This window comes from Protomyctophum parallelum (assembly GCF_964188405.1).
Source record: "Protomyctophum parallelum genome assembly, chromosome: 18".
Taxonomy (NCBI): Eukaryota; Metazoa; Chordata; class Actinopteri; order Myctophiformes; family Myctophidae; genus Protomyctophum; species Protomyctophum parallelum.
This window is the reverse complement of record NC_139716.1, coordinates 21,140,280-21,154,080: the sequence shown is the minus strand read 5'-3', so window position 1 is coordinate 21,154,080 and position 13,801 is coordinate 21,140,280. Positions and strand designations below refer to the sequence as shown.

Below are 13,801 nucleotides of genomic sequence, written 5' to 3'. Positions count from 1 at the left end.
GTCATCGCACGCGCGCACGTGCGCGCGTGCTATAGACGTGTGACAAATATGAGTCCGTTAAATACACCCTGCTTCAGACTCCACTGAACTAATGGCTGATTCACTGTGGTTTACCACATGTGCAAAGAATTTAGCTCTGCAAATGCACTTCCTTTTGCCCAGTCTATACTGTCAAACAGTCGTTATAGGCTAGGTCAATTAGACATCATTAATGTCATGGTCACCTTATATACGCACATTTTACTGATCATTGTTTCTATTCCCTGGTATGACCTTAACCCATTCTGGGCAGGAACCCCTCTTGGTGTTTCAAGCATTATGTTATACTTTATAGCTATTGAAAAATAGCAGATCTACAAGCTCATAGCTTGTACTGTAGATAGCTTGTAGGTCTGCTAAGAAAATTTTATCGTGAAAATGTGACACAAATCTTCAGCGGGCATCCCTGGAACAACATATTTTCAGATGGGGGGGTCGGGCGGCCAAATACATATAATTCTGGGGGTCCTTGACTTGAAACAATTTGAGAACCACTGACATAGAAACACAGGGTTCTCGGTCAAAATGGGTTAATGGTGATTTCCCCTTTATTCTCCTTTTAAAGTTCTTGTATTAGTCTCTGGGTTATTGTGGGGTACAGATCCAGGCCTTCTCATGCCATACCGTATCAGTATATCAGCTTGTACGATTTATTTAAACACACAAGTATTGAAAAACAGAGAACTAAAAGTCAGCAGTATGAATATACACGTCCTAACTTCTGTATTCTTAAGTGTGAGCAGGAAGGAAGGGAGTAAACAACACTTATTGGTTTTAACCTCCACTTCTCTGTTTAGTTGGTGTGTGTTGTTGATCTGTTGTCAGTAGTGTCTAGATGACTGTTGTTAATGTAGACACACTGGACTGGACAGACCATCTCTAGACAAGTGAGTATGTCTGAATTATATCACCGTAACTTAGCAGCAATGATACTTTAGTTGATATAATCACTGACAGGATTGTATCTTATATATACTGATACATGTTTGACAAACTAAATTAAAAAGACTAAAGGCTCATACATAGTCTGGATTTTCGGTGGTGGGGTGACCACCGAACTACAACATGACGTCACGAGCCGTGGTGAAGAGCAAACCACCGCCACCGCTCCAGCCCTTCTCTCTGTTTTTACTCACCACCGCTCAACGTTATTTCAGCTCCGGTGGTCAGCTCACCACCAGCATGCAACTAATTGTAAAATGACTTAGGCCTATACTGGATCTCTTGTCCACTAGTCTCTTCCTAACATTTTAGTCAATTTTTTTATTTGTTGACGAAATTGTCAGTATATTTAGTCTTAGTTTTAGTCATCATAGCTTAGTTTTAATTTTGTTTCCATTTAGTTTTCGTCAGTGGAAAAAGGTAGTCGACGAACATTTTCCGTCTTAGTTTTAGTCGACGAAATCAACACTGTATGATATTTATTCTCCATACACAATCCATTGATAATCTGCTGCTAAGTGATGTCTCTTACTTGCACAAGAGACTGAGCTACATTATTTATTTAACACGTAAATGCTATATTGCTTGGCTATTTGACATTTACTGTACCTTTTCACTAGCATTGGTGAGACTTGGTAAAATATGTATTATTTACTATCTTATATCGTATTACAGAACAGAGTACAGTAATTTAACAGTAACATTACTAGTTGGTTGTTTTCATTGCAGTTTGATGCTGTGGGTCAGTTTTCACCTCAAGATACCATGAGGTTTCTAAAGACAATCAGTGTGATCCTGGACATTCTGCTCTTGGTACCTGGTGAGGACAGTTTGAAATGGTTTCAACACATATACGTACAGATAAAAGTATGACATATTGAGGTAAATATTACCTGATATGATGAAAAAATCACACCCGTGTGAACTGAGTGGTGCAACTCCCCCCCCCCCCCCCCCCCCCTCTCTCTGTAATTAGCAGGCAACAGTGCAACACTAACTCTCTCTCTCTGTTTCTGGCACAACAGCGCCACCTTTGCCCCTACTGGTACTCTAAACATTGGGACATACTGTAGTCAGTCACATAGCCACATAGGTTAGGAAGGCTGTTCCTTGGGAGTGGTTGCACCACTCAAAAAAGAACAATCTGAATATTTACCAGGGTTTATTTGTTTTGTCTTGTACAGGTGTCTGTAGTGGTCAGTGGAGAGTGACCTTCACCAGTTCACATCTATGTGTCGTCAGAGGATCGTCAGTAAATATTGGATGTTCATATGACTACCCAAGGCATCAGGCTGTCACTGAAACAATCTGGTTCAAGAACGGAGTAGATCTTCTCCGTGACTCTGTACCTCATCAAGGTCGTTTTCAATACATGCAAGCATACAGCCATGATTGCACCCTGAGGATCAATAACATAGAAGACAGTGATATGGGACTTTATGAATTCAAGTTTTGGACAAGACATGATGCATACGCCAGTCACACTACCCTGTCCGCCGTGTCCGGTAAATAACAGTACCGTTTTAATCTTTCATGAAATCAAAATTTAATCTTTCCTGACAATCTCACCAACTGATGTCCATCTTGTTTTTATTCTTCTGATCAGGACTGACTGCACAGCTGAGGAATGGGAACACTGTGTCAGAGGGGGGAGAGGTGATACTCTTCTGTGAAATATCTTGTGAACCACGTCCACCAGTTGTCTGGTTTAAAGATGGACAACAAATACCCAACTCAACATTCCCTGCCAAAATCCAGGATGCTGGGGGTTACCAGTGTGCTGTTAAAGGACAAGAGACATGGAAGTCTGCCGCTGTGAGGTTGGATGTGCAGTGTGAGTTTATATGAGTTCATGTGAAGTGAAGTCTTTCTCTGTCTGAATCTGTTCTGTTCCATTCTGTCTTTAATGCATTCAATTAATACAACAGCACATTCAAATAAGAATCATATTCAATGAACGCTGCGAGCAGTGTCCCCTCATTCGTACCTTTATCCACGACAGGATGCATAGTATCCACTATGCTCTTTCTTCACAGCAACATGATTCCAAACATAGTTCAGTCAGACAACTCACGAATAGATTAAACAATATTTATTGCAGAATGAGTAATGAGTGTGCATATGATATTTGACTTGGCGTTCGGCTCTGCTGGATTTCTCCCTGCTCGGCATGATTAAGCAACATCATAAACATAAGAGCAGGGAGATAGATATACAATAACCCCCCATGGGGAACGATGAAGCAGAGCCCACTGGTGGTGCTGGGGAGGCGGTGGGAGCAAACAGGCGCATACCAACGGTCCGGGGACACTGACAGCAGGAGAATGACAGCAGGAAGAACAGAGACTGAGGTGAGCTTAAGTAACCTGTCAAATGGTCAGCTGACTGCCACGTCAACATGGGCAGGTAGGAAGGAGCATGAGTGTAGTACCTTAGTAATACACGAGTATATGCGCCAGAGGGCACGGACGTGGCAAGAACCCCCCCTTGAGGTTGACTGACTGAACTGACTCCGCGAGCTGCGTTTGATTTCAGTCAGACAACTCACGAATAGATTAAACAATATTTATTGCAGAATGAGTAATGAGTGTGCATATGATATTTGACTTGGCGTTCGGCTCTGCTGGATTTCTCCCTGCTCGGCATGATTAAGCAACATCATAAACATAAGAGCAGGGAGATAGATATACAATAACCCCCCAACACACATACCTTCGGTGAACTCTCACCGTTGATCCGGGCAGGTGACCCACTATGAATGCACAGTGACGAAATGCAAATATGCATTTCTGGAGCCTGCACGGATTGCTAACCCCCCCAACAAAGCAGAACCGAGAACGCCCTACGGGCACATCCGGCAGATGTCCCACACTTTACGTGAGCTATGTGTAGCCATGACTGCAAGCCGTTAGGCTTATCTCTGAGAAAGTAATGTGTGGGGTGAAAGCCGGACTCAAAACCCGTTTGGTTTGGAGTACAAGCCTATACTAACCTTAAGCTTAAGCTGAAAAAGGCCTGCATGGCTGCGCTCGCCGATAGGCCATTCCTCTATGCCACTATAGAGGAATATTCTACGCTGCTTTCGCAGGGCTTACGTGTAGTGCAACCATTCACCGCAACGCCGACGTCCTCTACACCAGTATGAGGAAACGCCATCGGCCCGCTGTTTCTCTAGATCCACTAACATGAGTTGGAGGAGAAACTGAACTAAAGCATTAGTTTATGACGACCTGTAGGAACTCCACCCAGCGACCACCATATATGCATAATGACATTTATTATACTCAGAAAGAATATTTACACAACACTTGAACTCATTAAGTTTTGGGCCAGCACGATCTCTGCCTGGTTTGGGCGCACGTAGCGCTCATAGGCTCCTGAAGACCACCGCCCCAAGGACTTTAGGGTGGCGACCGGCAGTTTCATGGATGCTGTAGTGGCCGCTCCGATGCGAAGGGAATGAGGAGGGTAGAGCTCGGGAGACAAACCGCAGAACTGGCACAGCAACTTCAGCTTTTCTGCAAACCAGGCCCTCGTCATGGGTTTTGCGCCGGGGGTGAGGAACAGGGGATCGTGGGGGCGAGCCGTGGCTCGGTAAAGCAGGTAGGCGGACATGGAAGAGAAGGGGCAGAAATCAGAATTAGTTTTAGATAAAACGACCGATACCCCTTTTTTACCTATATCACCTTTAGAGTGCTTGAGAAACAAAGAGAACAAATTAACATCAAATTTAACATCGGAGATAGTGACGTCATGCTGAGGATCGAAAGAAAGAGAGAGGGTGGTGTATTCCCCGCACCTTAAGAAACCATAAAAAGCAGTGAGAATAACAGCTTCTAACATTTTATCCTCGTAAGTAGAAAAGCACCCCAGTCTAAGTTTACACACCAGCTGGTGTACCAGAGTGAGAGTAAGAGGCAATCTTTTGTCTTTCCCTTGCGGTTGGTCTTTTTGAGGCCGTTGAGCAGCAGGCGGATGGAGGGATGGCTGAGAATGCTACATGAAGCGGGGTCCAGGCACCGGAGATGAAATTGGACGCCGGCTAACATGACTTTAATGGAGGAGGGTTGAAGTTTACGTGTTTTTGAGGAGTGCACTATGAAAGCGCATATCATGGGAATATTAACTGGAGTTGTATTAATAGAGAAACTTGAACAGAAAGAGGAAAAAAAGAACCATGCTGAATCGTAGTTTTTTAATGTAGATTTTGACAACCCTTTTCTCATGATCTTGGCAGCGGAGTCCAAAAGATCTGTAGATAAAATAAATTAGTCGAGGATCGCTCGGCAGAAAGGAGGGCACGGCAGGCTGGTTGGATTGGCATTGGGGCACAGCGCTTTGAACTCCTGGAATTTAAACCGGGACAGCGCATCGGCTATGGAGTTTTGATGGCCCGGAATATGAGCAGCGCGCAGAATGAAATTATCATTAATGCAAGTCCAGGTCATTCTCCTAATTAGACTATTAATAATAGGAACGGAGGAACGACCTTTATTAATTATGTTGACTGCTGCCTCGTTATCGCAGAGAACCGTGATCTGCTTGAGCTTCCATTCTTTTCCCCAGATTAAGCACGCCAGGACGATGGGGTACAATTCGTACAGGGCGATGGATTTTTCGTTAGGTGACAAAGCTGTGATTTCGGGAGGCCAAGACTTTGCGAACCATTGATTATTGAAAAACCCTCCGAACCCGACAGACGGGGCGGCGTCAGTGAAAAAACGTAACGATGAAGAGGACTCGACAAAATCGTTATAAAAAAAAGAAATGCCGTTCCACTGGTCCAGTAGCATGGACCAGAATCGAATGTCAGATTGGCAACCTTCATCTAGAATAATTAAATCGTTAAGATTGCGAACTGATTTAGCCATGTCTAGGAGACGAGAAATAAAGGAGCGGCCCTGGGGAATGATTCGCATGGCGAAATTAAGGTGGCCTAGTAGGGAGAGAAGCTGGCGTTTTGGCATGGAGGTTAGCTCTAAACACTTTTTAAGAAATTCCCTGATGCGAACTAATTTCTCGGCGGGCAGAGAGGCTTGCATGAGGATGCTGTCTAGTGAGATGCCGAGAAATTCTAGCCTAGTGAGAGGGCCTACTGTTTTTTCCTCTGAGAGAGGGACTCCTACTGTTTTAAATAGGTCCCTCAAAATTGAGATGCAGCGGGCTGGAGGTGAACTAGCGAAATCTACGACCAGAAAGTCGTCTAGCAGGTGGAGAACGAACGGCAGTTTGAATGAATTTGACAGGATCCAACATAGCGCCTCTGACAGTGAATCAAAAATGCGTGGGCTACTTCGGCACCCGAAAGTTAGTTTGACAGCGAAATAAAATTTCCCACGCCATTTCACTCCGAAAATATGCCACTGGGAAGGATGAAGAGGCATGACTTTAAAAGCATCTGTTATGTCTGCTTTACCCAGCCAAGCCCCTGGGCCTGCGGATTTGATCATATGGATGGCATGATCGACGGTGGCATAATAGAGGGAAAAAGGGTGCAGAGGAATTAATTCGTTAATGCTAGGAACTGAGCTATTGTGGGGGGCGGATAAGTCGATGATCATGCGCTTTTTTCCAGAATATTTGCGAGTTGCTACTCCTATAGGGCTAACTCTAAAAAGGGAAAAAGGGGATTTACTGAAAGGCCCGATCATATGACCCTTTTTTATTTCCTTCGCGAGCAGCTCGTCGACTACGGTGGGTTCTAGGAACGCGGACTGGAGATTTTTGCAAACGTATGTTATTTTGGGGAGCCAGCACAGACCGGCCAGAAACCCTTGGACTAAACCAGACAACAAATAGTTCACAAAAGAGCGGTTGGGGTGATCCTTGAGGGCCTTGGACAAAGCGGGCACGTTCACAGGCGTGGATGGATGCTTCTTTATTATTTCGCCGATTTTACCGGCTGGCGGGCTCTCCGCGGGCAGACTGATCTCGGGTGGGCATCCCCGCACCAGCTGCAAATATGCATATATTTACAATTTGGATAAGAGCATACATTTTCGTTGAAATTATTGCAAATAGGCGTGCGCGCCCCTGGCGTATAACGCACCTGTTTCTTCGAGGTCCCGGGTTTAGCGGGGAAGTTCTCCGAAGAAGAATTACTAACAGCCTGGGGCTGTTGCTCCGCCTTTGGCTCTTTGGCGGGCATGGCTCTGGGGCAAAGGTTGGCCGAATGGTTAAAAGAACCGCAAATGTGGCAGACTAGCATCGTATGCCCGGTGAAGTGTCTACTAATTAGACCCAGATCAACGACTGCCCAGTCGGCGCGTTGATTAAATTTTTGGATAAGCATGGCTGCTTTGGCAGAGAATGCTTTATGGTATTCGTAAAACAGGGATCCACCATAAGTTAATGCTAAATCTGCAATAATGGCCAGATAAGTGTCCAGCTCCTCTCTGCGCTGGGGGAATACTTCACAAATGCAGTCTCTATATACACCAAAAGCTGAAACGAATTCAGTTAGGGTGAGGGATTTGGTCAATCTAGGATCAGCGTCCTTTAACATGATGGAGAAATCTCCGCATTCCACCAGTCTTTTATCGGAAGCGTCGGCATTAATCAGGATCTTGACCAGGTTAACGTCATGGCCTGTCGAAAACAGAACAATTAGAGGCGCGCTTTAATACACAAGCTTATGCAGCTAAAAACACCGCTCAGCTCCGTAAATTACCTGCGAGAATATTGCTCCTGAGGCTCTCGGAGATAGCGGCGGCCGGAGGGATGAACGGAGAGCCTGTGGAGGGGGCCGGAACGGCTGTCCCCCAGGTCTTGCGTGGACACACGCCGGTGAACAAGCTAGGAGACGCATGGCTGGCGGGTTGGAACTGGAGATGCGTAGTGATGCTAGAGGCTGCTGGGGAAGCTGTAGATGCCGCTGGGAGAGAGCCTGTGGTCGGCGTAGGTAACCCGGGCGGCCCTGGGCTGCTGCTATTTTCCAGTGCGCTGATCCTGGTATTCACTAGGTCTAGTGAAGATTTTAGGCTTAGCAAGGTGGCCAAGATGATGTCATCTTTATCCCCGCTGGACGCTGGCGCCGGCGCGGCTGGATTTTTGCTCTTTTTCGCCGCGGCAGAGGGACCGGCGGGGCGGCCTGCTGAGCGTTTTTTTGCGGGGCCTTTACCTTTACCGGCATGGGCGGCGGTGGGTGCCGAGGCTTGCGAGGGATCTTGCTCGCTGGCATGGGTCGCCTGGACCTGAGCCTCTTCTGCAGAAACCAGGACCTGCAGGAGCTCTTCGTGGCTCAAGCCTACGGGGGCGGGGACGCTACGAGCGTAGAGGCTTTCCAAAATACGCTCGACAGGCCAGTCGGCTAGTTTCTTTTGCACCAGGCGGGAGCTGCGTCTTGGAGCCGGTCCTTCGGATCCGATCGCCGTAGCCGCGGCTAGCGACGGCGATGTGGGTAACCCGTTACCGGCATCTTGGTTTTGGCCGTCGAAAGTAGCGACGGGATCTGGATCTGGATTGACTATCATGAAATCGTCGTCATCCGACTCGGAGAGAGCGGAGAACATGACGAAAAAAAGGCTAATTAGAGCTATAGCAAACAGGCGCATACCAACGGTCCGGGGACACTGACAGCAGGAGAATGACAGCAGGAAGAACAGAGACTGAGGTGAGCTTAAGTAACCTGTCAAATGGTCAGCTGACTGCCACGTCAACATGGGCAGGTAGGAAGGAGCATGAGTGTAGTACCTTAGTAATACACGAGTATATGCGCCAGAGGGCACGGACGTGGCAAGAACCCCCCCTTGAGGTTGACTGACTGAACTGACTCCGCGAGCTGCGTTTGATTTTGTTTGTAAAAGTACAACTTACAGGCCATTCTAGCTATGACTATGTTTCATGTTGCCAGTAGTTGGTATTATAACTTGTGTTCAAGGCTTAGATATCAAGTGAGAAATTTGGGGCTGACCTAAACATTATAGTTACAAAGTATCCCCTGTTTCTTGACAAAACGTGGAAAATGATCGCTGGTGCGTGCGATACAAACTCACTCACACTGGGGTTAGTTTGAAATGGATCTGATTATCCTCTCTATTATATTATTCTTTCTCCAACAGATGGTCCCCAGAATGTGGTTTTGTCAGTAAGTCCACAAGGAGATGTTGTCAAAGGAAGCTCAGTCACTTTGAGCTGCAGCAGCAGTGGATCAAATCCACGCACCCAGGGCTACATCTTTCTCAAAGACAACACTGTAGTGGCACGGAATAAGATGTTAATTACCATCTCTATATGGTCAAAAGTTATTTGTCTTTAGTCTTTTTGACGTTTATATCAGTGTTGATTTCGTCGACTAAAACTAAGACGAAAAATTGTTCGTCGACTACCCTTTTTCACTGACGAAAACTAAATGAAAACTATAAGCTATGATGACTAAAACTAAGTGGCAATTTCGTCAACAAATAAAAACTAGACTAAAATGTTAGGAAGGGACTAGTGGACAAGAGATCCAGTACAAGTCATTTTACACTTGGTTGCATGCTGAAAATAGCCGATCTACAAGCTTGTAGATCTGCTAATTTCAGCAAGTGTAAAAACGGTCATTACATCAAGGCCCACCAGAACACATTTTAGTCGACTAAATCAACTGTGGATTTAGTTGACTAAAATCCTATGATATTTAGTCGACGGAAACTAGACTAACACTAAGGCATTCCAGGTGACTAAAATGTGACTAAGTGAAAACTATTCAAGCGACTATGTCTATGACTAAAACTAAAACAGAAATGTGCTGCCAAAAAACAACACTGTCTGGTTTATATACCCAGATGCGCCATTCAATGTATTGGTGGAGGTCAGTGCACAGGACGGTGCAGCAGGGGGCAGCAGAGTGACGTTGACCTGCAGCAGTGACGCTAACCCACCAGTAGACAACCACAACTACACCTGGTACAAGAGCACTCCTGGTTCCAGCTCCCCGTTGGTCCAGGTAGGGTCAGGACAGGTGTTGCTTCTGGCCTCTCTGCAGTCCTCCCACGCTGGACTGTACGTCTGTCACACCAGGAACTCACTGGGAGGAGGAAACGGCTCTACCGAGGTGCTGCTGCGCGGGGTCACAAGTGAGTAGACAGAGGACGTTGCGTGTGTGCGTGTGTGCGTGAGTGCGCGTGTGTACGGTTGTAATGCACGTAACGAGAACCGTTTGCCCCACCGACTTCACATTCGACACACGTGTTCCACACCCGCACAGCTAGTGCAGTGCCCGGTATCGAGTCGGTCGGACCCACGGTTCCAGAACCACCGCAAAAGGCTCTGGTCAGGCTCTGCCAGTGGGCCTAATCAGCCTAAGTCCTGTAAAACCTGTGCAATTCCCAGCCTCTGCCTCAGCCAATTGATTGCCATGGCAACTTTTCACAGTCAGCTTGTTTACAACGGTTATTATTATTTCCCAAGTTGCATCGTTCTCAAGTAGGCCAGTCCGCCGGTGGCCGACGGGCACGTACATGTCTAGTAGTAAGAATGATTGTAATAACATGTACTTTACAGTCTGTGTAACCTGACAACTAAGGTCACATTCCCACCTAATACTTCGGTAGACTCGATGCAAATGGGCAGAGAAGTTGGGATTCCTGCACGTGTGTGTGTGTGTGTGCGTGCGTGCACGTGTGCACACGTGCGTGTATACCAGTATATGTAGTGTGTGATTTTCAATGATGCATCCTCCATACTTTTAGCATAAATTAAAATTATTTAAATTAATTGAATTGAAATGACTGACATTACAGCTCTTAATGTGCGTTTAAGAGGAATATGTGTCTCATTATTCTGCTGCAGACAACAACCATCCGGACACTCCATATTTCTACGCTCTGTTAGGCCAATCAGTTGGAATCTCCATCTTTCTGCTGATCCTGGGCCTGTGTCTCTGGAAGAAGTGCAAAGGTATGTCATTAATGTCCAGGCAGCCATTTAGAGAAGCAGTATAAAGGCTTCCCATACACAAGGAATAATCAATTGGGAGCAGGTCATTATTGAGAAATAAACCCTGACATGGTGATTATTAGACCCCAACGCGAAACAACCTTGATGTAAATGTATGCCCAAGTTAGCAGAAATGTCCACATGCTTTCAGCTTGTAGGAATTATGAAATAAGTAAGCAAGCCTTGCCGAGCCATGAGGCCCATAGGGGGCAGGACTCAGGAGCCATCTCCTGTTACTGTAGCTTGAGGCAGCTTGATGTACAAGTACACCCCCTGGACATGACGCTAGTATGTCGCAGGGACTTACCTCCCAATCCAACCCTTGATGCTGAGTGTCAAGCAGGGAGGCATTGGTATGTCTTTGGTATGACCCGGCCGGGGATCGAACCCCGACTTCCCAGTCTCAGGGAGGACACTCTAACCACAAGGCCACTGAGTTCATAGAAGAATTATGAAATGCATCACATTATTTGGGTATCAGTAAGCAAAATATTCAAGGACTACAAGTTACAACTGATACAGAACGCATGCAGCTGCCAGGCTCCTGACACACAAAAACAGAAGTGAGCTCATTACAGCAGTCCTATAGCAGCCCTTCACTATACCCGTGGGTTTCAGAATAGATGTTAAGATATTGCTGCTTGTTTTTAAAACACTAAATGGTCAGGCTCCTGCTTAAATATATGTGATCTTTAAGCCGTTCGGCTGTGAGAAATGTGAAGCATTAAAGATGTAAACTACTTACTAAATGTGGCCTTTTTTCCCTCTTTTTTTTTCTTAACAGATCCATGTTGTGTCAAGTAAGTAAAGCATTGGCCCAGGCCGTAGCGTAACGGTCTGGGCACCGGACTGGTAATCCAGTCGCAGTGTGCCGCGGGTTCGACTCCCGGACCCGACACGGCCTTTACTGCATGTCATCCCCCCATCTCTCTCCCGTTTCCTGTCAGCCTACTGTCTGTCCCTTCAAAAATCAATAAAAGGCGTAAGCCGCAAAAAAATATCTTAAAAAAAAAAAAAAAGTAAGTAAAGCATTAATTGATCTTTGTATGTCGGACATGGCTTTAGATTCCATACTCATACATACTGTGTTTGTGTGTGTGTGTGTGTGTGTATATTTATTTTGTATATATTTTTTCCCCTTCTTTACAGACCCATTCAGCCTCAGGGAACCAATCAGGGCTCAGCTGGACACCAGCAGACCAATCAAAGTGGGTCTTCTGATGACACATACTGCCCACTGCGACACGGTCAGTCTTTGAACCAATCATGTTGCTTATTAAGAACACGTCTCAATAGGTTTAAATTAAAATAGTTTAATGTAAAACATTAGCTGGCAATAAGTCCATCACCGTAATGTTTAAAATAAAATAATAAAATAAAACAATTGGTCCACTCAGGCAACACAAGCGTCTATGACGTACTGGATCGATCTCATCACGTTCCAAAGGGTACAGTATACTGTTTAAATATATTATCATGTCATACTGTTATTCATTCTTGAGCAAATTGCCAGTAAACAGATAATCACTATATGATTTATTAAGCTGGAATGAGAATTTAACTCAATGAACTCTGGCAACCAATTGAGAGATAAATAAAAAACACATTCATCAAACTGTTGGCCCACATTCTGCAAAGCTTCTAATCAGATGATTTCAACTCATGTTTCAGTCACACACTCATCAAGACCTCAACGTGCAGCTGATGCACTTTATGCAAATGCCAGACCTCAACGTGCAGCTGATGCACTTTAGGCCTATGCAAATGTCAGAAACATCAAAGAATCAACATAAGATGAAACTCTTTGATAATGGAAGTGGAGGTAATGCTGAGGCAGCGGTGGCTGAACGGTTTCCGGAGCGGTCTTGATATCGGAAGGTCGCTAGTTCGTATCCCCGGACTGGCACGTTAAAATTACCACCGCTGAAGTGCCCTTGGACAAGGCATTGAACCTCTACCATGAAATGTTCTATGAGCAGGGCCTGGCTGTAAACAAGTTCTTGAGCTTAGTCCAGTCACCCTGGGTAAACATAGTACCTTTCCTTTCCCCTTTCCCCCCCAAAAAATGCCAGGCTGTAAAAATAGCTGTTATCAATATTATATCTTTTAATGTTTACATTGTCTTTTTTTGGGCCTCTGCCCTCTCAGTGCTCTCTGGGACAGAGTCACATAGACCAGAGAATCACAAGTAGATAGAAGACACCTCTTAACTCACACTTGATGATGGCATTAGCCTAATGGTGGTGTGATACTAGCGAGTTGTTTTTATATCACCTGCTGTTCATGGCCACTATAGTTTCTCATTGTCTAGATCTAGTTGACATTGACTGGTTAATTTTGGTGTGATGTTTGCCAACTTGATGTTCTCATAGTACTTGATGTATTACACTTCAAATGTATGCATGCGACTTGTTTGGACATTGTTGTTTATTACGTGGCAACAGGTGCAATGCATTCTCTGTGCATTTTTGTGACTGTTTGTAATTGTATTAATATAGCGTCTGTTATCCACATATGTCACTGCACACGCACGCATGCACGTACAAGTCTAATTGATATCGCATTGTAGTTAAATAAAATGGTTATAATAATGTGACGCATTTGTATGTGGCTTTGTTATATTAATCAGTATGACAGGAGGTGCAGCTGGCCCTTGGTTTGGACACCCCTGGTCTAGACTAGAGGAACACAACTGCCTGACGTCACGTCACAGGCTCGATTCCCGTTCCTGAATGTCTCACCCCATCTCTCTCCCCCTTTTCCTGTTCATCTCTAGTGTTCGCTATCAATTAAATAAATTAATAAGAAGGTTTAAGAAGGTATTAAAAAAGAAGTATTAAATAGCTATACAGAGTAAAGGCTCAATTCAAGTGGCATCTGTTTCTTTTGGTTTTGTGTG

The 13,801-nt window shown here is 45.2% G+C and overlaps 1 protein-coding gene and 1 long non-coding RNA gene across 2 annotated transcripts; both read left to right on the top strand.

Moving 5' to 3' along the window:
* The first annotated feature begins 866 nt into the window (after positions 1 to 866).
* LOC310875850 lies at positions 867 to 9,182 on the top strand. The gene is made up of 5 exons (XR_014570693.1): positions 867 to 926; positions 1,711 to 1,801; positions 2,166 to 2,486; positions 2,588 to 2,815; positions 9,042 to 9,182. It is a non-coding gene; the product is annotated as an uncharacterized lncRNA (long non-coding RNA).
* A 31-nt stretch (positions 9,183 to 9,213) lies between these two features.
* Positions 9,214 to 13,450, top strand: LOC310876023 (B-cell receptor CD22-like; the record flags this gene model as incomplete). Its single annotated transcript, XM_083789470.1, has 8 exons — positions 9,214 to 9,223; positions 9,750 to 10,040; positions 10,756 to 10,863; positions 11,687 to 11,702; positions 12,052 to 12,149; positions 12,300 to 12,350; positions 12,574 to 12,662; positions 12,736 to 13,450. The coding sequence occupies 7 exons, from the start codon at positions 9,214 to 9,216 to the stop codon at positions 12,654 to 12,656; spliced, it is 657 nt and encodes a 218-aa protein (XP_083645596.1). The 3' UTR covers positions 12,657 to 12,662; positions 12,736 to 13,450.
* Positions 13,451 to 13,801: the final 351 nt, after the last annotated feature.